Raw genomic sequence first — 25,936 nt, forward strand, 5'->3', positions numbered from 1 at the left:
CACTTTGCTTCTGACCCCCCAGACATGGCCCCAGGAAAGGAAATCAGACTAGAGGGGACATATCCTGGTGCGCTGCCTTCTAGGAAGCCAGGTTTGGGGGCTCACTGGTCCCAGAGGGCCAGAGTGCAGAGTGGAGCACCCCGGCTCCTCCCAATTACCCAGACCACCCTCATTTCCGACCAAGCCAACAAAAATTATGCAGCATCTAATTCACAAATTTCTCAGTTCATTTGTATACCTTATATTTGGTACTAGGTGCTAAGTAAACAGTAGAAAAAGCAACAACAACAACAAAATTATAGAGGTTGTGACATGGATCTTTGACCATAAGGCACTGTTCCACCAGACTAATTTTTTTTAAAAAATAGCTTTACTATTGTTACAAAATTGATATATATACTCTGTGTTAAAAAGTAAAATACGTACAAGTACACAGATGTATTACACACCCCGCATCCCACTTACTAGAGGTAAGCAGTTATCATACTAACCTTTCACACATTTTTGTGTCTTTCTCTCTATATAAACATATGCACGCAAAAAACGTATTAACACAACGGGACCATGCTAAAATGGCTCTCCAACTTTCCTGGTTCACAAAATGGTTTGTGGGCAACCTTCAATGTCTATGTGGGTGTACCTGAATATTTTTAGTGGTTTTCACTCATTTACATGTGCCTTAATTTATTACACTTGGAGTATTAACATTTTTTTTTTTTTTGCTATGGTAAGAAAATGCTAAGAAACTCAGCCATATGCATACATCTTTTTCCATATGTGCAACTATCTCCCAAGTATCAATTACTACACACTTATTGCCACTTCAAAGGTTACACAAATTTGAACTTGATACACTGACAAATTCTTTTCCAAAAGGCTACTTTTCTTCACCCCCCACCAATAAATTCACAGGTGCAGGTTTCCACAGATCCCCACTGATGGTGGCTTTGGTGACTCTCTTTTTCCATGGCTATTCTGACAACTTAAAATGGTATTTCTGATTCTTTAAAATGCTCTAATAGTTGCCTTGTCTGTTCAAAAACACTACGAAATGAAACGGGGCAGAAGCATTATATTCATGATAGCAATAAAACAAATTAACCTATAAATTCAATGCAATGCCAATTGCCTTTTGTGTTTAAAACCTGGTAAAATGAGGGGTGCCTGGGTGGCTCAGTTGGTTGAGCGTCCGACTCTTGATCTCGGCTCAGGTCTTGATCTCGGGGTCGTGAGTTTAAGCCCCACGGTGGGCTCCGTGCTGGGCATGGAGCCTACTTCAAAACAAAACAGAACAAACCTGATAAAATGAAATGGCTCCGCAGTTCAGCACAACCTCTCTAGGAGAGCAGTTTATCTCTAGGAGATAAAACACATTCACCACCACGTGGCATAAAAAACATGATGGAGACGCATCACCCACACCCGCCAAGAGGGGGGGCCCTCCCTCTAACTGTTCCCGCTCTTCTAAAAGCGCCTGGCCTCAACGCACAGTCACACCATCTTTCTTTTTTTTTTTTTTTTTAAGATTTTATTTATTTATTTATTTGACAGAGACAGAGAGAGCAGGGAGAGGGAGAAGCAGGCTTCCTGCTGAGCCAGGAGCCCGATGTGGGACTCGATCCCAGGACCCTGGGATCATGACCTGAGCTGAAGGCAGTCGCTTAACCAACTGAGCCACCCAGGCGCCCCACACCATCTTTCGATTTCTGTAAAACTGATCTTCTAAAAGGTACACACAATACTGGTTTTAGTAAGGTGACCATTCTTTCCTACATTTGTCCCACCTGTAGGTATTTTCCACCCACCCCCACCCCCACCCAGGAATCCACGTCCACAACCTGCTCCTATCATTTATAAAAGCTCCCTCCCGGGCCGACTCTGATGAGAGTGACGATCTTTGCTGAGGCCCCGTCCTACTTCCTGAAGGACAGTCCGCCGCGCGACAGACTCTCGGAGACGAGGAGGCCTGCGACTCAAGTGCTCTTCCCGTCTCTCGAACTTCTGGGTCTTTCCTTCCTCTGCAGCAAGGGCCGCGTGACCAGGTCAGCCTCCCCCCGCAGCCGACCCTACACACCGCGTTCCCAAAGGCTTCCTCCCGCACCGGCGCTCGCGTGGAGTGGACAGTTCGCGGTGCCACCTGAACGCTCGCCTACTTGCCAGGTTTCTCACTGCCGTGCACTCGCTGATGGTTCCGCAGGCCCGAGCTGTAGCTGAAGCCCCTGCCGCACTCCGCACACGTGTAGGGCTTCTCGCCCGTGTGCACCCTCTGGTGGACGTGAAGACAGGAGCTTCGGCCAAAGCCCTTCCCACACTCCTCGCATTTGTAGGGCTTCTCGCCCGTGTGCACCCTCTGATGACCCTGAAGGTGTGAGCTCTGACTGTAGCCCTTGCCGCACACGTCGCATCTGTACGGCTTCTCCCCGGTGTGCACCCTCTTGTGACTGAGGAGCCCCGAGCCGTATCTGAAGCCCTTGCCGCATTCAAAGCACGTGTAGGGTTTCTCGCCCGTGTGCAGCCTCTGGTGGGTGCGGAGATTGGAGCCGTAACTGAAGCCCTTGCCGCACTGCTCACACGTGTAGGGCTTCTTGCCCGTGTGGATCCGCTGGTGCTTGTAGAGGCTCGAGGTGCACCGGAAGCCCTTGCCGCACTCTCCGCATTTGTACGGCTTCTCGCCCGTGTGGACCCTCTGGTGGATGAGGAGCCCCGAGCCGTAACTGAAGCCCTTGCCACACTCGGCGCATTTGTAGGGCTTCTCGCCCGTGTGGGTCCGCTGGTGGATGAGGAGGTCGGAGCTGTAAATGAAGCCCTTCCCGCACGCGTCGCACACGAAGGGCCGCTCGCCCGTGTGCACCCGCTGGTGACTGTGCAGGTCCGAGTTGCGCCGGAAGCCCTTGCCGCACTCGGCGCACTTGTAGGGCTTCTCGCCCGTGTGCACCCGCTGGTGGACGTGCAGGTCCGAGCTGCGGCCGAAGGCCTTCCCGCACTCGCACTTGTACGGCTTCTCGCCCGTGTGCAGCCTCTGGTGCCGGAGGAGCCCCGAGCTGTAGCTGAAACTCTTGCCGCACACGTCGCACTCGAAGAGCCGCTGCCCCGTGTGGACGCGCTGGTGCGCCTGCAGGTACGAGTTGTAGCTGAAGCCCTTGTCGCACTTGTCGCACCGGTAGGGCTTCTGGCCCGCGTGCGCCTTCGGGTGCCGGCCGAGCGGCGAGGCGCACGTGAGGGCCTGGCCGCCGCGCGCCCGGCCGCAGGGCCGCTCCCCGGGGTGCGCGTGCTGGTGCTTGCGCAGCGCCGACGTGGCGTAGAAGCCCTTGCCGCACTCGCCGCACGCGTACGGCTTCTCGCCCGTGTGCAGCCGCCGGTGCACCTGCAGCACCGAGCTGTAGCTGAAGCCCTTGCCGCACTCGGCGCACTTGTAGGGCTTCTCGCCCGTGTGCACCCTCTGATGCACCAGCAGGTTTGAGCTGCGGCCGAACGCCTTCCCACACTCCTCGCACGCGTAGGGCTTCTTGCCCGTGTGCACGCCCTGGTGAACGAGGAGGATCGACTGGTACCGGAAGCCCTTCCCGCACACGTCGCAGCTGTAGGGCATGTCCCCTGCAGGGGCCCGGGGCCGGCGGGGCCGCCGCGGGTTCGGCCTCGGGCCCCGGCCGCACTCCTGACTTTCAGAGGCTTTCTCGCCCGAGGGAGGCCTTTGAGGTCTCTCGAGGTGGGCGGTCGGCCTCAAGGCCGGACCGACCTCGTTTTTATGGGGTTTCTCTCTCGAGGGCCCTCTTGGATGAGTGGGAAGGTGTGACTCTTCCCTGAAGCCGTGTCCGCAGTCATTTCTTCTCCGGTCATACTCCTGGGGGCTAGGGCGATGAGGTATCAGCTTTTTAACGCCGTCCTTTCCACACTGATCGCAATTACAGGGTCTCTCTCTTTCGGGTAATCTGCGGTCATTGTGACAACGTGCTATCCAGCTGAAGCCGTAACTGTCCCCCTCATGCTTATATATTGTATCAGGCCTGTCAAGTTTTTTACACCTTTCGCGAATGTTCCACGGCTCATTCACAAGGGCTTTCATCCAAGAATCTTGAGCGGATACCCATCTTACAGCTTTCCAGGGTGGAAACTCTTGATTTTCTGAGCCGATGGGTCTCTGTAGACTGCCCACCAGATGGTCAATGTGTGAACCCTGAGCAGGTGCTCCTTCCCACCCTTGGCAGGGAGAAGCGTCTTCTGAGAATTGGAAACTTTTCCCTTGAAGATTTACTCTATGATCCTGACTCCCAGTTAATTCACCAGTCACCTGTTCCCAGATTTTCCAGTAGGAGAGCTCTCTGGAGGAAAGGCACTTCAATTCTCTTTCTTGAATATACTCCATTTCCTTTTCATTCTTGTCTCCTATGAGGTGAGAGACAATTCAGAGATGAGAACAAATACAAGATTGGCTCAGGGATCTCAAGCCAGGTCATGCTTTCGGACTCAGGCCAGTAATAAGCCTAGAGCAAAATTCACCTGTGTGTATCGTAACTACCAGAGCACTTCTTTTATGTCTAAAAAAAGGAAGAGGTTCCCGTTAACAAGCGTTGAAGCTAAATGTGAATATGATCCTACTAGTAACAAACTACGTCTCATCATCTACTTGCCAAGCAAGAAATTCCCAACAGATTTCTGCAGAGAAAATTCACTTCTCCACTTACTGCTGTTGTTGTTAACAATAATATGCAACATTATTGAAATGCTCCCTATATGCTGACGATATACATTATTGAAATGCTCCCTATATGCTGACGATATACACCCACTAACTCCTTTTACCTCCAGAATAACATTGAGGTGGGGACCCTTACCATTTTCGCTTTATGGATGAGGGACCCACAGCACAAAGAGGGTGAGTAACCTGGTGCAGTCACCCCACCATGCTGTGTGGAAGGGGAGGGTGGGGAGTCAAACACAGAAGTCTGGTTTTAGGGCCGCACTTAGCGCTGTCTCCCAGAGTGACTCTAATTCTGGGCATGTGTGAGATGAACCCGGGGGAGGAAGGAAGCACCGAATCCTCCAAAGTGCAGCAGCTGTGTCCTGGTCTTCTGGGAGCATGTCAGTTAGGAATCCACATGACACAAGGCACGGAGGCATAGAAATATTCAACATATCCCTGTCACAGGACTGCGAGTCATCAAATTGTCACGTTTACTGTGTACGTCCAGGTTAAGTTAAAAAAAAAAAAATCTATCCATGCTTTTTGATATTCTTTATTGGTGATTTTTACCTTCAAGGGCCGAAATAACACAAAACTGTTTATAACTGAGGATGCCTAGGATATAGGAGTTAAATGGGCTCAATGGATATAAATAGGACATAGGAGTTAACTGGCTTATCTTACACTGCCCGGCTGTTTCTATCAGAGGGAGGCAAGTGCAGGGACCCCCTCTGTCACTCTGGGTATGTGGAGGATGAAGGAAAGCATGAAGGAATCATGAGAAGGTGGGAACTGAGTAGCAGAAATGAGGTCACAGAACAATCACCTACAACGGTATGTGGTATCCCCAGGGAAGATCGAGGGTTGGAAGGGGCCTTACGTGACAAGCTTACCCCCTCCCTGCCTGCTCAGGACTCCAGGCTCCACGGTTCTCGCCTGGGTGTGCATCTCCTGGATTTTCTCTGTTACCCAAGTCTTTCTACCTTTTTTCCAAAGGGCACGGTATCTTATCAGGTTTGAAAGGTTGTTGCCCTGAAAATACAAGGCTTAGGCGCATTTTTGAGGTGCAAAAAGTAATCAGAAAATGTAGCCCTAACTCCATGACTTTCAAGCCTTTGAAGGACAGGCAGAGAAAAGATTCGAGATTGGCCACATGAAACTACTTTATAACAGTTCTATTTAAAAAATGGGATTTAACCTGTATACAAAGACCAGAAATACCCTCTCCCCAGGGAACAAGAACACTCCAATCAAGGTTAAGTGTCGATCACCCAGACATTCCCTTACCCACAGAGAGCAGGTTCCTAAAGTTCTCCAGCATCACGTCTCGGTACAACTTCCTCTGGGCGCGGTCCAACAGCCTCAGCTCCTCCTCGGTGAAGACCACCGCCACGTCCCTGAAGGTCAATGGCTCCTAAAACGTGAAACACCATTAACACAAACACCCGCCAGATGAAAGGTAAAATTGGAGTCACTAGGAAGAGTAGGCAAGCAAGCAGGAAGTTGCTCCATCTGGCAGGTCAAACCAAGTTTTGTTAATGTCTGATGCCAATAATGTCGATTCTAACCAACGGATCTTCCATGATTAACAAAGAGCAAAGCAAGGAACGCTAACTACTCTTGGCTCAGTGTAAGTAAGCGCTTCTGAAGGCAATTCCATAGAATTACAATGTGCTTCAGTCATACGGTCTGTTCATTTTACAATTTGACTCTAACTTGCAGAATACCTAAGCTTTTCCTCCACAGCGACTGTACCAACAGTGCATAATGTTAGAGTGCGCATGTCTGCACACACCCCAAAACCACCTTCTCGGCCAGAATGACTGTTCTTCACCAACCAGCCCCTCGCCCCTCCATCAGCAGTTGGGCAAATCCTGCTCTTTGCTGCCCTCACCCCCCACCCCCTCCACACACATGCCTTTTACGGGCCTCCATGTCCTCGCTGAACAGAAGCAACCAGTGGGTGTTTATGCAACCGTATCCACAACCAGATGAGGCCCTTCAAATCGTGCTGTGTCATCCTCAGTTATGAGCCAAGGCCCAAGGTTTTTTGTGAAGGAGAACTGGAGTGTGAACGCTTTACTAATGCAATACTGTGAGCACTGCAGAAATCAAAATGATTATAAACCCCTGTCCTCGGGGAGCCTGGCTGGCTCAGTCAGGAGAGCATGCTACTCTTGATCTCAGGGTCATGAGTTCAAGCCCCATGTTGGGTGTAGAGATTACCAAATAATAATAATAATAATAATAATAATAATAATAATAATAAACTTGAAAAAAAAATCCCTGTCCTCAAGGATTCCATAAATCAAGACACAGGTTAGCAACGGTCTTCTAAATCACAGTTTGTGATCTTTTCTGTTCCATGGCCTCCTTTGGCAGTCTGGTGATACTTACGGACTCTTACTCAGAATAATGTTGTAAATGCATAAAATAAAACACACAGGATTGTTTCAAAGGCTAATTACACGGGAATACAATGTTCAAAAATAATAAAACACAAAGGATGTGCTTCTTTGTACGCATTCAATATCAAGAATGAATTAACTACTGTAATTTCAAATTAGTAATGAGTGTAAGTAAAATTCTGCAACATCTACACAAGCTAAGACTTAGTGGGGTTGAAAAAACAAAGCAAAATCAGCAAAGGGAAAAGCCCTGTGGGGTGAAGTCTGGAGGAAGCCAGGTGCAAACAGGTATGCTGCTCTAACAAATCGTAGCCCTGAATACAACTACACACTGAGCCCCTTGGGTCTGGCAAATCTCTGAACATGGGGGTGGTCTCAGGAACCCCTAAACCAGGAGGTAAAGTAACCTGGCCATGGTCTCACAGCCAGTTAGAGACAGAGGTCTAGTTCAGGCTGAACGCAGAGTCTAGTTCCAGAGCCACTAAACCTTAACAACTATAAAGGCCAAGGTGTGAGTCACCAGAGCACCAGAAATGAGTCTATAAAGCAGATGATATTAATACCTTATATTTACAGAAAAACTACTGTAAGGCAGGCTCTAGCCTTAGTATTTTTTAAAGATTTATTTACTTGTCAGAGCATGAACAGGGGGAGCAGCGGCAGAGGGAGAAGCAGACTCCCCCCCCGAGCAGGGAGCCCGACGTAGGGCTCCATCCTAGGACCCTGGCATCATGACCTGAGCCGAAGGCAGATGCTTAACCAACTGGGCCACCCAGGCATCCCTCTAGCCTAAGTATTTTTATATGATTGATCTCACTTAATCCTCACAGAACTCATGGAAAATGAGAACTTTCTGGAGTGTCGGGAATGTTTTCTCATCGGCTCTACTATCAGTAACTACTCACAAGGTAGTGACAAGTGCTATCTCCGCTTCACTGATGAGAAACCTGGGGTCTCAGAAAGGGAATATTATTTGTCGAAGATCATACATCTAACAAGAGGTGAGTCAGGACTGAACTCCGGCAGCCTGGCTAACCATGCGGAAACCACCCTACTATTCTGCTGCCCCAGTGAGATCAGAGGGGCCAGGCCAGAGGAACCCACCTCCCCATTTTGGAAAAGGAGTGCCACCAAGAGAGCACACTTCCAAGCACAATCCTAGATCAATCCCAAGACTAGAGGCAGTGTAACGGTCGGGAGAAAGCTTGGGCCAGAGGCGCTCTGACAATTAATTAAACCGATGTAGACCTGCCACTATCTCCCGAATCTTTAAATCCAGCCCTGCCGTCTACACTGAGCCCTGGTGACTCCAACCACCACCTGGGTGTCTAAAGGTATCGTGAAGCAGAAACAGCCCAATCAGAAGTGAGTCCTTCCTCCCAAATAGTTCTGACCTCCCCAACGTGGGTAAACACAAGTACCATCGACCTTCAAGGCAGCCTTGATTCTTTCCTTTTTCTTATTTCCTACATCTAATTCATTAAAAAAAAAAAAATTCTGCCAATTATTATTCCAAAGTAGACTTTAAATCTCTCCGTTTCTCCCCGTCATAACTTCCACCTCTCTAATCCGACTCGTCATCAGCCTTTGCTTGGATGACTGCAGGAACCTTCTCTCAATTCACCCGGCCTAAGCCCCTCAAGACACTTGAGAGCAGTGATCTTGTTTTTAACCTTTCTGCTACCTCTCTCCCTTCTAGAATGCCAGCCCCATGAAAGCAGGGGCATTTTATCTGTTTTGCTCTCTGATATATCACCAGGGCTTAGAATAATGTTTGGCCCATAGTAGGTGTCCAACAAATATTTGCTGGATGAATAGGGAAAGGAGGAATAATAACTTCTGAACTTCAAAAGTACATATTCAAGGGGCACCTTGGGTGGCTCAGTTGTTAAGCGTCTGCCTTCGGCTCAGGTCATGATCCCGGGGTCCTGGGATCGAGCCCCGCATCGGGCTCCCTGCTCAGCGGGAAGCCTGCTTCTCCCTCTCCCACTCCCCCTGCTTGTGTTCCCTCTCTCGCTGTGTCTCTCTCTGTGAAATAAATAAAATATTAAAAAAAAAAAGTACATATTCAATATAAATAGTAAAACAATACAGAGACATACAAGTAACTCAGTGGACCAGAGTACAGAATGCAGGAACAGTCCCATTAGAGGAAAGCTAAGTCAATATATAGGTATATATATATGTGTATGTGTATATATATATGTATATATGTGTATATACCTATAGGTATATATATATATATATATATATACCTATTAAATACATATACATGTACATGTATAAATATATACAAAATACATAAATGATAAGAGTAGTACTTTAGTTGACCTGCAAATGAATGATAAATATAATAAATGGCACCGTCATGATTGGCTATCCATCTTGAAGAAAATGAAATTGTCAACCTTACACCTCTTACAAAAACAAGTTACAGCCATATTAGAGATTAAAACGTTTTTAAAATCTAAATAAAAACCCATTTACGTGCCTTTTTGTGATTAAGCTTAGAACGGGTAAGGCTAGATATGGAACCAGATTTTCAAAAGGGAACTAACAAATCATTTAACTAGGCGAAAATGTTACACTTCTTTATGGTCAACTCACCATTCACAAAGTCAAGATTGAAAGTTAACTGTTAACACTTTTGATGGGTGAGTTAACAACCCAACTCTTGAAAGAGCTCCTTTCATTAATTAAAGCAAATGGGCGAAAGCCTTTCATAAGCAATCCTCAGATGAGAAAACACAACTGCAGCAAACATATGGAAGATGGTCATCATGCACCCACTGTGGGACGAACTGCGAAATACATGAGAGGTCTTAGCCACGCACCCAGCTCCATCAGATTAGCAAAAATGTTTAGTACTGAGAAAGCCTTGGGGGAAAATCTTGCCAAAAAAAATTTAATCAGAATTCTCAGAAGTGTATGGGCACCTGGGTGGCGCAGTCGGTTAAGGATCTGCCTTCGGCTCAGGTCATGATCTCAGGGTCCTGGGATCAAGCCCCGCATCGGGCTCTCTGCTCAGCAGAGAGCCTGTTTCTCCCTCTCCTTCTGCCTGCTGCTCTGCCTACTTGTGCTCTCTCTCTGTGTCAAATAAAGAAATAAAAATCTTAAAAAAAAAAAAGGAATTCTCAGAAGTGTGTAAAAAAAAAAAAATCACTGCTATGATTACGGGAAAATACAACCTCAAGAGATGCGCTAACCAGAAGAAGGAACATCACTGAAGCAGAAGTCAGTGAATGAAGCAGAGCAGCCTCCTGGAATATGATGGAAAATTCCAAAGAGAATAAAAGGTAAAGGATAGGGAAGATAGATCCAGAAGTTACACCTTTAATAACAGGAGTTCCAGGAGGTCCAAATGAATAAAATAATAGTAACAGTAGACATCCAGGCAGGAAAAGAATTAATGTCAGAAGATCGCAGAGCAAGGGCAGAAAGGGGTGACCCTTGCAAATGACACTCAGCCAAGCTGCTGTCAATATAAACACAACAGACCTTTCCGGGGGGAAAAAAATGCTAAAGTAACTAGTAAGTCAGAATAAACTCTGTTCACCAGAAGATGAATGGAGAAGCCATGAGAAAAAGACCAGCCCAAGACTGAATGCCAGTTCTCAAGGTATGAATGAAGAATTTTCAGCTTAGGCAATTTGCCATTTGGCCATAAAGCGAACAGACATTCTTCAGCATGGGAATGCTCAGTGCGTACAGCCTCCACAAGTCTTCTCTGGGAAAAGCAAATTGTGGAGTCACATTAAGGCAACCAACAGATAAATCAAAATGAAGGCAGGAATGAAGAAACGAGTAAAAAGGACACGTGGTGGACAATGACCTCTAGACACAGAACTGAGACAAGTCCACTGTGGGAATCGGTGGTGACAAATCAGAAGGTAATGACAGTAAAAACAGCATCATATCGGGAGACAGTGGGAAGTAAAGAAGTGTTCATTTCTTCAGCCCTCAGAGTAGGAAGTTCATCAGTAACATTTAAAATTAAAGCATAATATAAAAATGACTCAAAGTTTCCAATTTTTTCTATGTCTTTCCATAAAAAAAAGAAAGCTTTATAAAATAATCTCATATGTGCTGAAAAAATATGTACTTAAAATTTTACAATTGCTTTGATTTCTTTTTCTTTCGACTTAAAGGAAAAGTTAACACGTAGGCATGTATCTACCGTGTGTGTGTGTATTTGTGTGTGTGTGTGTGAGAGAGAGAGAGAGAAAGCATGAGCATGTGCACATCTTTCTACATCCTAATAGTTTCATCCACTTTATCTCATCGGAGAGCAGCACAAAATCTAGACAAGAGAACAAGTGAAACCATAATAATCCACCAATCCAATGGATGGACATGGACTCCACTCCATGACATTTTTTTTCTTTCTTTGCTGTTATGAACAACACTGCAATGATCATTCTGCAGACACTTGCTCTGATTTAGAATGAACTTGTAGAGTGGGGAATACTGGAGGAGACGCATGCGGAACTTCCAGAAAGTTGCAAATGTGTGCAAGTACCTGTTTCTCCACTGGGTTCACAGTGAATGCTGATCTTTCAAATCTTTGGTCATCTGCTAAAAAAAAAAAAGAATCCTACCTTGTTTGAATCTGTACTGCTTTGACTAATAGAGGTTGATCATCTTTTCATATAATTATTGGCCATTTGTGTTTCTTCTTTTCTTCCTTTCTGAACAAGAAGGCTTGGGCATTTGAAACTCTCTTTCAAAAATAAAGATACTATAATTTATAATTTTGTCATAGATGAAATGTCTTTTCCCCGATTATGCTCTCTTTTAACCTTGTTCATGGGGTACTTTTTGGTAGGGTGTATAATCTGGAGACTATAACATCTGTAAATGAATCACAGAAAGGTCCACAGAGGAGAAAAACTAAGAGAAGAAGAATTCATTATCTGGAGAGTCACCTCTCTGCATAATTTAGGCTCAGGCCCTGAGATGAAATGATTATTTATTGGGAGGAGCATGTAGAGAAGAATGGCAAATTACAGCCATACCGACCCAGGTTCAAATCCAGGATTCCCTGCTCATTTCTTCCTTTCTAACCCCGGATCCTATCATCTCTCTCACATGGCTACTTTGTGGATAAATGCAATGAGCAATGTCATTACTCGCCCAATACATTGTTTTCTCTGTTCCCTTTTACCAAGGGAGGGGGATATTTTTACACTCTGATGCCTGGCGTGTTATTTCTGGAGAGAAAAGAGATTTCAACCCACCTGAAACTCGGTCTTGTCCTCCCCATCCTGAGAAAGGGCTGAGGCTTGAGAGCGGACAGCTGCAGGAGAAGGAAGCCATGAGACGAGGGGGCTCCCGCCTGGGCTCACGGACCATCACCTGAGACCCCAGCAAGGTCTGCTGCTTCACACACTGGATTCTTCTCCTCCACCTCACTTGTCCTCTCTCCACACTCGGCTCCGATCCTCCCCCGCCACACACCCTTCCTGAACTCTCACCTCTCTCCCCAGGCCTTGAGGTCCAAGTCTCCATGATCGCCTCTCCTAAGTTTTCCCAGAGTGGAAGCACTTTTATTTCTCCTCTGATCTTCCTAATCCGGAGAAGCAGAAGATCCGGGCCTTCTTCATTCTTGAGGCTCCCCAAGTTCTGACAAGGAGCATCACATGGCTTCCTGGGCTCAGAAGGAAGGACCTGCCTCCACCTTCACGCTCCACAGCCTGGTTGGTTCCCATGTTCCAGGGACCTGTGGGCTCAAGAGGGGAACTCGAATTTATCCAGTCCTTTCTTCTGGCCCCCACAGCTCTGGGTCTCCAGTATGGTGCACACCCTCTGAATACCATTCGTTTGGTGGACGCTTACTGAGTCACCATATGCATAGTCCCTGCTCTGGAGAGACTCATGGTCCACAGGGTCAAGGACACTGCAGATGGCTGAAGACAGTCCGAGAAGTTTCGCGGGAGGGCCTATCAGCAGAAGTGTTCCAGTGAGACACAGGGCCCTACAGAAGGGTGCAGACGCCACAGACGCAAGACATGTGTTTTGTGAAGGAGAATCTGGAGTGTGAACGCTTTACTCATGCGATACTGTGAGCACTGCAGAAATAAAAACGATGAAAAATACCTGTCTTCGGGGCGCCTGGCTGGCTCAGTGGGAAGAGCGTGCTACTCTCGACCTCAGGGTCATGACTTTGAGCCCCACGTTGGGTGTAGAGATAACCAAAAAATAATAATAAAAATAAAAATAATAAACTTAAAAAAAAAATCCCTGTCCTCAAGGATTCTATAAATCAAGATTCAGGCTAGCAAAGGTCTTCTAAACCAGAGTTTGTGATCTTTTCTGTTCTATGGCCTGATTTGGCAGTCTGTTGATACTTACGGACTCTTACTTAGAATAATGTTGTAAATGAATAAAATAAAACACACAGGATGACTTTAAAGCCTAATTATACTAGAATACAACATTCAAAAATAATAAAACGCCAGGGATGTGCTTCTTTTTACACATTAAATATCAAGAATTAATTAACTACTGTATTTTCAAAATAGTAATGAGCATAAGTAATATTTTGAAACACCTGCACCAACTATAATATAAAAATATCTATGATTTACATGGATAACAGATTCATGGGTTCTGATACTATTGTGGTTTGTCGCCTGCATTCATAATTACAGGAAATGCTAATTTTCAGTTCAACTAGTACATATTTTTTCCCCACTCAAGCTCATGAACCCCCTGCATTATGCCCATCGTCTGGAGTTCAAGAGCTCCTTTTCTAAGTGAGACCTTCTCCTGCTGCCACCAGATTGAATTAGTCACTCTGGGACCCAGAACCACTTTAAGTTGCTGGCTTGCCACCTTTAACACAGGGCCCTGTTAAGATCTCTACATCATCAAAGGGCGCCTGGGTGGCTCAGTTGGTTAAGTGACTGCCTTCGGCTCAGGTCATGATCCCAGGGTCCTGGGATCGAGCCCCGCATCGGGCTCCCTGCTCGGCGGGAAGCCTGCTTCTCCCCCTCCCACTCCCCCTGCTGTGTTCCTGCTCTCGCTGTCTCTGTCTCTGTCAAATAAATAAATAAAAATCTTTAAAAAAAAAAAAAAAGATCTCTACATCATCAGGGCGCCAAGGGGGCTCAGTTGGTTAAGCAGCTGACTCTTGATTTTGGCTCAGGTCATGATCTCAGGGTCCTGGGATCAAGCCCTGTGTTGCACTAAGTGGGGAGTCTGCTTCAGGAGTCTCTCCCTCTGCCCCTCCCCTCTCTTGTGCTCTCTCTCTCTCCCCCCCTTCTGAAATAAATCTTTAAAAAAGAGAGAGAGAGATCTCCAAATCATCAATGGAATGGGGCCTTCTTCCTTTATTCGTGTTCTCCATTTTTCACAGGCCTGGCACATTGGACACGTTTAACAAATTCCATCAATGGGATGCGAAGCCCAGAGACGACCGGAACTCTCGGAACCAGTCAGTAGGTAACGCAAACACACGGACCGTGAGTTCCCTCCTTTCCCCTCTTTGCCTGATCTGCTTTCTCCTGAGACCCAAGCCACAGGGCAGTTTCAGACAAGCAGATACGCACCCTTGGGGGGCCCACTCCAAGATACTCCCACAGTGGACGGCTTCAGGAGCTCAGGTCTCCACTTTGCCCCATAACCGTCGGTCCCAGACCACTTGCCTAGCCCGCTCCGGCAAGTGCCTCCCTGTCTCCCACGATTTGTGCACTGCCCTGCATGAGGGACTGCCCTCTGAAGCAAGTGTGCAAGACTGGGCCACCTACTAACCTCCTACGGGGAGGACAAAAGTCTGTAACAGGGTCCTCCAGACCAATGCCATTGAAATTCAACTCCTCAGGACCTTCCAGGATTGTGCTCCAGAAACCTTAGCCTGCTCAAAAATCACCACGAGAGATTGTTGAAACAGACTGCTGGAGCCCACCTCCAAAGATTCTGATTTAGAAGCTCCGCAGTGGAGCGCAAGATTCTGTTTCTAACAAATTCCCAGGTGATGCTGATACGGCTTCTCCAGGCCCACGGTTTACAGGTACTAACACCCTCGAGCTTCCTCTGACTGGCTGGCTTTCGGAGCTTCCAGGGGTTTCTAGTTTATACAGAATTTCCTGTGGTTCCTCCTCATATCCCCGACCTCCAAAAATCAGAACTGCCTCAAGCTTTAGTGCATGAAGTTCTTCTCTATCTCTACTCATTCACTTCCTCAGTGAACACATCCAGCCTCGGGACATCAGAAAGTGTCCATATGCCGATGACTCAAGGCCAACTTGACATGTCCACTTGGCTGTCTAAAAGATGTCTCAGACTTACCTCGCCCAAAACCAAACACCAGATTTGTCTTTTCAAATAAGCCGGCCACATATTTTGAAATGATCTTTGATTTTTTTCTTCTCTTTTTCATACACCACATCCAACCATCAGCAAAAACCTTCAAATGATCGCCAGCATCTGACCAATTCTCTATTACAGTCCAAACCACCGTCATCTCTTGCCTTAACTACTGTGATTGACTCCTAACTGGTCCCTCTGCTTCTATTCCTGTCCCCCTACAATCTACTTCCTACACGGCAGCCGAGATGATCTTTTTTTTTTTTTTTGAAGATTTATTTATTTATTTGAGAGAGAAAGAGAGCACGCGCGCAACGGAGTGCAGGCGCACAGGAGGAGGGGCAGAGGGGGAGAGAGAATCTCAAGCAGGCTCCCCGCTGAGTGCAGAACCTGATGCAGGGCCCACATGACCCTGAGATCATGACCTGAGCTAAAATCAAGAGTCGGATGCTTAATTGACTACACCACCCAGGCGCCCCAGCCAGAATGATCTTTTAAATATACAAGTAAAGGTATGTCACTCCTCTGGCCAAGAACTTCACCTCACTCAAAACCTTCACTAAAGTCCTTTCAATGTCCAAAAGACCCTACACTATCTGACCTCCCAATACCCAGTTTCCCATTTATCCTTCCTCTTTCTCATTCTGCTCAGCCTCTCTGGCCTCCTTTCTGTTCTTCACATAGACCAGTCAGTCATGCCCCCACCTTGGGGCCTTCACTGCCGTTCCCTTTCCCCAGTGCCACGGGCCTCTCACTTCCTTTGGGTCCCTGCTCACCACCTTTCCAGTGAAATCACCACCTTTTTACTGAAATCATCCCTGATTATCCTACTTATGATTGCAAGTCTCTCTGCCAGTCCTCCCAAAGCATCTTCCCTGCTTCATTTTTCCACTTATCACCTAACCTACCATCTGTGTGTCTTGTTTACTACCGTTCTGTACCCACGAGAATAGGAGCTCTATGAGGGCTGGGATTTTAGTCTGCTCTGGGCACAATGTAGGTACCCAATACATACTTAAACGGAAACTGGGAATAAAGTGAACTCAGCCTGCTGATCCTGGGATCCTGGGTTCTTTGATACCAGCTCCAGAGCAGAAGGGTTTTGTTTTGCCATGTGTTAGCTTAGTCAGTTACAGGCTAAGGACCACGCTGGGCCTGTTGGGACATAGTGGTGATCAGGGCAGGCAAGGACTGCGCTCGAGGAGCTGACATCCTAGCTGGGAAGACAGCACACATTCACTGATATTCTACTATGTGTCAGGCGCTTAGGTTTAAAGAAAGATACTCTTTTACCATATGGAGCTCACAATGTGGAGGGAAAGAAGATGACTAATATCACCGGTAATGGGAGTAAGAGACACTGGCAAGGTAGAAATAACAGGACTAGATGAATGATTACATGTGCGGATGAAAAGGAGAAATCAAACAGGAGTCTGGAGTTGAAGTTTAAGGAAAACAGGTAAATTATGGTGTTTCAATCCAGACAGCCAGACGAGAGGCAGGGTGGGGAGGTTCAGGTCTTGACTCTTAATACTGGAGTGGTCAAACGGCCTGGGGGTACGTTCTGGCTCAGCCACTTTGTAGCTGTGCGAACACTAGAAGAGAGACAAATCTCTGAAGAAGTCTGTTCTTTCTGCTGTGAAGACAGTACTTCTTACTCGCAGAGTTGGAAGAATTCAGTCTTTCTCTCTCACAAACATACACATGGATACCTATTTGAATAAAGCTCATGCCTAGTACGGGGCACACTGAAAATCCTCAGCCAACTGCTATCATTGCTGGTATTCATTCATCCTAGCACTAACCTAGGAAGACAGGCACCCATTTGTTTTTATTTCAGATGTTATAATAAACACTGCGGACACTGAAGCAAATAAGATGGACAAGGTACTTGTTCTTACAGGGCTTGCCTTCTGGTGGGTAAACAAATCTACAAATAAGGTGCTTTCTGAGTACAAAAAGGGCCATGAAGAAAATAAGACCAACTATTTACGAACCAGAACATAAGTTCTCTGGGACCGAACACAGGTGGCAGGTGTGGGAGGGGCAGCCTTAATCGGGTTGTCGAGGACAGTCTCCAAGGCCTGCATGAAAATAAATCAGCCGTGCAAAGGTTTGGGATGGGAAGAGAACAGAGGCAGGGGCAGGTGCAAAGGCCCTGACTTCCGGTTATAACACCTCAGCATAACTGGTATATAACAAGCACTTAGTTAATGCATACCATTACAGTTACTATAATTATTTCTTCCCTGTACCTAGCACAGCCCTGAAGCAGTGTAAGCCTGAGTGATTTACTGACTAAATGACAATAACAGAAGCCAGGCTAAATCAAGACACCAGGAAGTTCCCCCAACTTTAGGGAAAAAAAAAACATTTCTGGGGGGAAGGCAGCCATGGCTGAGGGGCCTGAATGGGCATTTGTCAAGACCACGGTATGAAGAGTAAGGTCAGGAGAGCAGGCCCTTGTTTGGGAAGAGAGCTGGCATTGCCATAAAATAACAAGAAACCAAAATTCTACTCACTTGGAGCTGAAGAGACCGGGGGTTATTCCTTTCTCTTCCATGCAATTCTCTCTGAGAAAGGAACAGTCCCAAGAAGGCAAGGCCATGAAATAAAAATGAGCCAGGAGGTAACATGATTTTATCACCCTTCCCAACACACAAGAGGGAGAAATCTCCGAGTGCAAGCTGAATGTAATCTAGTCTTCCTGTAATCTACTCCTACCACCAGGAAGGGGACCTCCCTCCCTCCCTCCCTCCAGGGCTCAAACAGAGGACCCACGCCATTCCTGCCGTGGGCCTTGTCTACAAGCCTGCATTCACTGTAGCTCTCAGGAGACAGTCAGATGGGCCCACAGACACATGAAAAGATGCTCAACATCACTCATCAGGAAAATAAAAATCAAAACCACAATGAGCTATCACCTTACATCTGTCAGAATGGCTAGAAGCAAAAAGACAAAGTAACAAGTGTCAGTGAAGATGTGGAGAAAAAGGAATCCTGGTAATACAGATTGGTGCAGCCACTGTGGAAAGAAAGCAGTATGGAGGTTCCTCAAAGAATTAAAAATAGAACTACCATATGATCCACTAATTCTATTAGTGGTTTTTACCTAAGAAACAAAAACACTAATTTGAGCAGATATATGCACCCCTGTGTTTACTGCAGCATTATTTACAATAGCCAAATTATGGCAGCAACCCAAGTGTCCAGCCACAGATGGCTAAAGATGTGGTATTTGTATATACAATGAAATATTACTCAGCCATACAAAAGGGTGAAATCTTGCCATTCCCAACAACATGGATGGACCTCGAGGGTATAATGCTAAGAGAAATGAATCAGCTAGAGAAAGACAAATACCATATTATTTCCCTTAAATATGGAATTTAAGAAAAAACACAAAAGAACAAAGAAAAAAACAAGCTGGTGGTTGCCATGGAGAGGTGGGTGGAATGAGAGGACACCTATCTTGATGAGCACTGAACAATGTACAGAACTGTTGAATCATTATACGCCTGAAACTAACATAGCTGTGTATGTTTAGAACTATTTTTAAACGCCTAAATATATACCTAAAGATATACCATGTTCATGCAGTTAAAGACTCCAGGTTGTTATCTGTTCTCTCCGATGCAATCTCAAGCAAAATCTCAACAAAATCTCCATCTTTTTGCAAAATTTGACATGCTGATACTAAAATATATATTGAAATAAAAAAAAAAAACTAGAATAGTCAATCCTACTCAAAGAAGGAAAACTCTGGACAAAATTTGGACTCATTCTTTCTGACTTCAAGATTTATTCTAAAGCTACAGTAATCAAGAAATAGTGGTATTTTTAAAAAGATTTTATTTATTTGTCAGACAGAGAGAGCGCACAAGCAGGGGGAGCGACAAAGGGAAAAGCAGGCTCCCCACTGAGCAAGGAGCCGGATGCAGGGGCTCGATCCCAGGACCCTGAGATCATGACCGGAGTTGAAGGCAGACGCTTAACTGGGCCACCCAGGCATTCCAAGAAATAGTGATATTGACAACAGTGGAGAAATAGATCAATGCGAAGAGTCTTTTCAGCCTATGGAGTTGGAACAATTGGAAAAAGTCTTATGCACCCCTCCTTTAAGTCATACACAAAGATTCATGCAATATGGGTTAAAAATCTACTATTTAAAAAAAAAATCTGAATTAAGAGCTGTGACTCTCCTAGGCTGTGTGACACAGTGGAATTCAACCCGTGTGCCTCGGACGCTGTAAAAAAAAACAGACCTAGCACCACCACATCAGCAAAATAACCGCTTAGAACTTGTACGGCGCTTAATAACTCTCAAGGGAACACATACAGAACATGAAAATTCAACTTCTGCAGCTCCTTATGGAAATGACTTCACAGAAAAGTCTGAAATTCATACAGAAGTGGGTGTGCGGCTACCATGAAAGAAGTCCAGATATCGTCAATCGGAGACTGCCTGCACTGGAGTCTCCCAAACCGAGCGATGCCGGTCTCAAAGCCACAACTGCTGACCTGGAACTGCTCCTTCCAAGTCTGGGGGAGGGGGTGCCCAGCGCTGCTGCCCGAGCCCCGCCCCCCATCCCAACCCGGGATGCCCAGGGCATCCGCCTCCTCAAACCTCTCCTTCGCCAGGCGGAGCTGACGAAGTCCCCTGGCTCTGACCTCCGCCACACGTCCCCTTCCCCCAGATCCTAAACACCCGGCCCCTGTCCCTGCGGCCGGAACGAAGACTTCCAAGAAGCCCCACGTCCCATAACCTACTCACCATCGCAGAAGAAATTATGGCAGCGCTGCGGTGGCCGGAAGCGGAAATGGGCGACTCGGGAGGGCCCGGACTACACTTCCCAGAATCCTCTGCGGCGCGCGGTCTCTGATTTAGAAGTCCAGCCGGCGACGTAAAAAGCGTACACCTGGAGCCCCGCCCAAGGCCAGGTGCAAGGCGGAGTGCCCAGCAGGTGTACCCTGGTCTGCGGAAGGACACACGAGGTTCTGGCTCTCAGCTTTGGAGCACCCCACTACACCTTTTTTCTCTTTCCTTAAAAAAAAAGTTATTAGTCGCTGCTAACATGTTCACGTTGTAGAAAATCTGACCCTACTCTCCAACAAACAAATCCATAATCCCATCACCAGGGGATATAAAGCATTGATGTTTTGGTGTTAATTTTATATGTATGCAATATACCTTTTAATTATATATATTTTAATTCCAAAAGCACTGCATGATCAACGCTAAGAAAAAAGATTGCAATCTACTTTATGAGAGTGTCTTTGATATACAAACAAACCAATCCAGAGCCCACACCCCCAACCATGTCGTTTATCAAACTCACACACCAAGGCAATATTCCTTTGCCCTAAATCAATCCAGGACCAGGTACTGGACACCCAGGAACCACGCCTATAGCCCGTAGCCCACCAAAATTATTTAAATTATCCAATCCTAAACTTATTCATTATATTTACCCCGATTCACCCATTCCTTCCCATGAAGACCCAATAAAGGCTCTGGACCATGTTCTCTCCTCCTCTTCTGTCTCCTGATCAATCCTGGTCCTTCTCCGTAAGGCCCTGAGTGGTGTGCCATACCTTCTGTTTCTAGGGATCTGTGAGTATAAACTTCTTTCTTTATGACTATCATTTCTGTATCTGTGTGTCTTACCATGCCTGAATAAAACAGTGGTACATCTGGCCAAGGTGGTTTTACCTGTTAACAGTTCAATCTGTTGCTTTAATAATCCATTTTTTTCTTTTCTTTTTAAAGATTTTACTTATGTATTTGACAGAGAGAGACACAGCGAGAAAGGGAACACAAGCAGACGGAGTGGGAGAAGGGGAAGAAGGCTTCCTTCTGAGCAGGACCCTGGGATCATGACCTGAGCCAAAGGCAGACAGACGCTTAACGACTGAGCCACCCAGGGGCCCCAATCCATTTTTTTCTATTAACCCTGCTACTTGTGTGTTATAGGAGAGATGAAACTTCCACTTAATGGTATGTTTTTTGCCTAGTCTGGCATATTATGACCTTTGAGATGTAACGCCCAATTACTATCTATTTAATGAGGGTATCTATACACAGTACTCAGTTTCTCTAATCCTCTAATGGTGGCAGCCTGGTTTATATGGTGGCAGGAAAAAGCTTGGGTTAAGCCAGATGCAGTGTCCATATAAACCAGTCATATTTAGAACCCTCACTCGTGGGGGAAGGAGGGATATAATCAATTTGCCAATCCCTCACCAGTTGGGAACTCCAGTGAATGGTCCCAGATATACTTTTGGCAGTTGCCTTGGGTGTTGTTTAGAACATACAGGACAGGCTCTTGATGCATTAACCAAGGGCAATCTAACATCCCTGGCAATATGCCATTCCACCTGGGCATTGCAATGGCCACTCTTTCTATGTGCTCAATATGCTGTATCTATTGAAGCCTCAGTAGCTAAAGCTTGTACCTGAGTGAGGGCATCAGCTTCCTGATTGTAAGGGTGTATCAGCACCTTGTGAGCCAGGACATGGAAAACAGTGAGGGCTGTCTTAGGCTCTTGTGGATGGACCCGAAGTCTTTCCATGTATCTTGACCCAGCAAGAGATTATTATTCATAACCATCCACCCCTCAGCTTCCCATTGTCCAAGTCATAGGATTAATCCCTGTAGAGCAGCCCAGTTGTCAGTGTAGGAGGGTTAACGGCCAGGGCTCATGAGTAATCAATCACTAGCCAGACTGCTCTGAGCTCAGGCCACTGACTGCTATGGTTTGTTTCTGTTTCCATCCAGATGGTGTTGGTGTTGGGCTGAAAAGGACTGCAGTCTGTGTGGGTGGGTTCCCTTGACTAGGCCCATCTGTATACCAAGCATCAGCAGGAATCTCCCCTGCCTCTTCCTTACAGGCTGTGGGTCTGCCATAGAAATAGTGGTGGGGCATCTAGAGGATAAATATCCTCCATAGGGCCTAGGAGCACCCCATTTCTAGAGACAGTGGTCTTGTGGACAGAGCACTCCTCTGATGCAAATAGACACACCACTTAGTCAAGTGGGGGTTTGAGCCATGGTGAAGGTGGGTTGAAGGAACATATATTTAACCCACCTCTTGCTAGGGAAGTTCTCATCGCAATGGGTTGCTCCTCGGTGAGAGGCTCCACCTGGAGGAGTGCTGTGTGCTCTGCTGGGAGCTGTTGCTCTATGGGGCTGTATCAGCTTTCTGCCCATTTCCAGAGCTTAGACCAAAATCTTGGGGGTATTGTCTCCATCTCTTGTTTCTGCCATAGTGCCCAATCCATACCTTCTGGAGCCATGGACACATTTAACTCAAATGGGAGCCCTACTTGTCAGATGCCCAGAACTTTAGTCTGCTTCACTAGTATTTCCGCCTTCTCAAAGGTAGCTTACTGCTCTGATCCCCAGGCCTACACGTGGGGATGCAGTGTCTCCATCTCTTTATCAGGTGATATAAGACATGGAGGCACTGCACCAGGTGGGGACTAAAAGTCCTCCATAAACCCCAATATCCTTACAAAGGTGTGCACCTCTTTCATACTAGGCTTGCATCTTATCAATCACAGCTTCAGGGCCAACACTGGTCTGACCCAACAAGACAACTCCCAGAAACTTTACAGTGGTGCCTGGGCCTTGAATTTTCTGTGGGTTCATTGCCTTACCTCTCCCTCGCAGATGATCCAGCAGAGCCTGCAAGATGTCCTGCAACAAAGGCAAATCTTCATATGTTAACATTACAACAACAGTGGTAAATGTTGTGTTATGTATATTTTACCACAATGTTTTAAAAATGGAAACATAAAATCCCCTGTAATACCATGACATAAAAACTACTGATGTGTGTAAATACACACCCACACACACATACATACTGTATGTTCTTGCCATCTCATTGATGTGGGGAAAGAGAACAGGGACAGGTCTTGGGCTACCATCCCATGACATACAGTGGGGCTATGCAGGTAACCTTGGGGGAACACTTGAAAAGTCCGTTGTTGCCCCTTCCAGGTGAAGGCACTGATCTTGTGACTCAGTGGCCAGAGATACACTGAAAAAGGCATTTGCTAAGTCCAGCAGAGCATGATACATTCCTAGGACTGTGGCTAAGGTGTCTAAGATGGCATCAGTGTTGGGCACAAACACATGGATGGGGATGGGGAACACTACCTTATTTAGTGTCCAGTAGTCCATCGTTATCTGCCATGAGCTATCTGGCTTTTTTACTGGCCATCCTGGGCTGTTGAAACTACTATGGGCAGGGTGTCAACTACCTACCCAGTGTAGTTCTTGGATGGTTTCCCAATGCACCCAAGCAGTTTATATTGTTTGATATTTACCATTCTACATGGGAATGGCAGGCTTATTGGCTCCCAACTGGCACTTCCCTTCAGCGTGGGTTTGATTACTCTAACCTGGAGGTATCAGAGATTTGCAGTTTCATCGTGTAGGCTATCAATGTCCAATATGTTCTCTGGTATTGGAAAGATAAAAACCTCATAACCTCAGGGTGGGTGGGGAATGCCCAAGAGGACCTTTCTGACTATAACTGTCTGTCCTGCATAACTATCAATGGCACTGAAGGGGGCAGGAAACCTCTGAGGGTTACCATATATTAAAGTACATTTAGCCTCAGTACCCACCAGAGCTGTCAGCATTTTATGTATGTCTGGAGGACCAATGAATAGTGAGCTCAACAAGGGACCTCTGATCACCTCCAATGGCCCTTCCCTAGAGGCAGTCTTGGCCTGCATCTTATGCCCAGGATGAGGGGGGCACCCATCCTAAATAGGTCTGTATCCCTGAGGCTTCTGCTGGAGCAGGTGGGGCATCAGCGATGATAGGAGCAGATGAGACAGGTCTAAAGTGTTACTCAGGTTTTAAGGCTTTCTATGGGCCAACCCAATCTATCTGTTTAGGCAGGGTCCCTGCAGCAATGAGATCATACCATATTTGCTTCCAGGTTATTCTGACTGGACCCTGTGTAGGGAGTTGGGATAGCCTTTTGGATTTCTGGGCTTCCTCTCTATCTCTAGCCTTCCCAGTCACCCGTGTCCATTCCCAGGACCTGTCAGTTTCCCGCAGTTCAGCAATGGATTGCCCAACATGGTAAATATCTTATCTCATAACCGGGCTCAGCATGAATACCAGTGTTGGGGGGCAAACTGGAGAATCTTGGCTTTTATCTCTGCAGTGAATGTGTTCTGATCAGGACCTTCAAAGACAGGAGCACAGATCACCTGTCTCATTCCCAGATCTCTGAGAATTTGTTATACCTCCTCTATAGATTTCCAAGGTCCCACATGCCCAGGGAGATATTCCTTCATTGGGTCAAGCCTCCCAGCAGGATAAAATAATCCAACCTATAAGGAAGTGAGTACCCTGAATCCCCTGGACACCACACAGGTGCTGCCAGAGAGCAGGGGGTGTCGTGATCATACTCATTTTCTCTGCCTCCTGCTGGGTCAGAGAAACACCAGCACCCCTGGTATCCTATAACCAGACCAACGATGCCAGGATATTTTCCCTGGCCTTTTGCTGAAACTTGGCAGCTATCAGTAAGCTCAGTGGGAGTGTATTCTCCCAACATAAGTGTTTCCTGAACTGAAGGCTATTCTGTGCCTTGGGATTGCTATTGCTTTGCTTTTGTTTTCTGTTGTATTAGGGGTTGGATGGCATGGGGCATTCCATCCACTTCACTGTCAATCACCACAATGTCCTGTTCGTTCTCATTATTCTCCCAGGGATTCCATGTCAGAGCACCCCAATCAGGCTTAGTCACAAGCACCCAGGCCTTAGTCCAAGGCAGCTTGCACCCTCTTAGCTTTGCAAAAGGGCATGTGAAGGTCTCTAACTTATTACCCTGGGCTCCCATCATATCTATCAGCTCAAAGCCACCAGACTCATGGACATTCTCATGTGCTTTTCTAATTTTAGCTTCTCTTCTAACTTTCCGACATGAGCTTCAGCCTCCAGTCGGGCATCAGTGGCCAGTTGAACTGCCCACTAATAGAGGCCCGCCCACCGTGACCACCACATGCTTCCTTTCCTAGCCACAGAGCACAATGCACAATTACTCCAGCAGGCACACCAGTTTAGTCGGTGGAAATTTTAATAAGCAAAGGGAACTTATAAATGAGGCTTGTCTTGGGTGGCTGAAAGACAAGTGGATCCCCACACTCGCCCTCCAAATCTTCAAATTTTGTAAAGACCCAACTGTGCTCAGTCACGTATACGGTGCAGGTGTTTTCAACACCACATCATCATTTCAAGATGATGTCCTAGAAGCAGGCTCTGGAAGGGGGGAAAGGCAAGCAGAGCCCACATCCCAAGGACAGGGGAGGGGTGAGGAGCCTCCAAGTGCCTGTGTCCAGGCTATGGACATGCTGGTCAATCAGCAGTCATGTCTTTTTGATGACATGCCCCCAAAACCACATATCCAACAAAGGGCTAGTATATAGAATATGTAAAGAAACTCAATAGCACAAAACTAAACAATATAATTAGAAATTAGAAATGGCAAGAGATGAACAGACATTTCTCCA

At 46.5% G+C, this 25,936-nt stretch overlaps 1 protein-coding gene across 9 annotated transcripts; it reads right to left on the reverse strand.

Annotated features, from left to right (window-relative positions):
• Nucleotides 1–78: 78 nt before the first annotated feature.
• On the reverse strand, nucleotides 79–20,317 carry ZNF229 (zinc finger protein 229). 9 transcript variants are annotated; one of them, XM_064580430.1, is made up of 6 exons: nucleotides 20,171–20,317; nucleotides 12,564–12,808; nucleotides 12,327–12,385; nucleotides 11,609–11,664; nucleotides 5,969–6,095; nucleotides 89–4,383 (listed from the first exon to the last, which is right to left on the reverse strand). In XM_064580430.1, exons 5-6 carry the CDS (start codon nucleotides 6,000–6,002, stop codon nucleotides 2,150–2,152), a joined length of 2,268 nt encoding a protein of 755 aa, XP_064436500.1. In that variant the 5' UTR covers nucleotides 6,003–6,095; nucleotides 11,609–11,664; nucleotides 12,327–12,385; nucleotides 12,564–12,808; nucleotides 20,171–20,317; the 3' UTR covers nucleotides 89–2,149. The 9 variants fall into 9 exon arrangements, with proteins under 9 accessions (XP_064436502.1, XP_064436501.1, XP_064436498.1 ...); XM_064580432.1 differs by lacking the exon at nucleotides 20,171–20,317 and having other exon boundaries at nucleotides 79–4,383; nucleotides 11,609–11,661; nucleotides 12,564–12,646; XM_064580431.1 differs by lacking the exon at nucleotides 20,171–20,317 and having other exon boundaries at nucleotides 79–4,383; nucleotides 12,564–12,646.
• Between the last annotated feature and the right edge of the window lie 5,619 nt (nucleotides 20,318–25,936).

The sequence above is a fragment of the Mirounga angustirostris genome, unplaced genomic scaffold (genome assembly GCF_029215605.1).
Source record: "Mirounga angustirostris isolate CCGP_5_RB_7025 unplaced genomic scaffold, mMirAng1.0.hap1 SCAF_16, whole genome shotgun sequence".
In the NCBI taxonomy this organism is placed as follows: Eukaryota; Metazoa; Chordata; class Mammalia; order Carnivora; family Phocidae; genus Mirounga; species Mirounga angustirostris.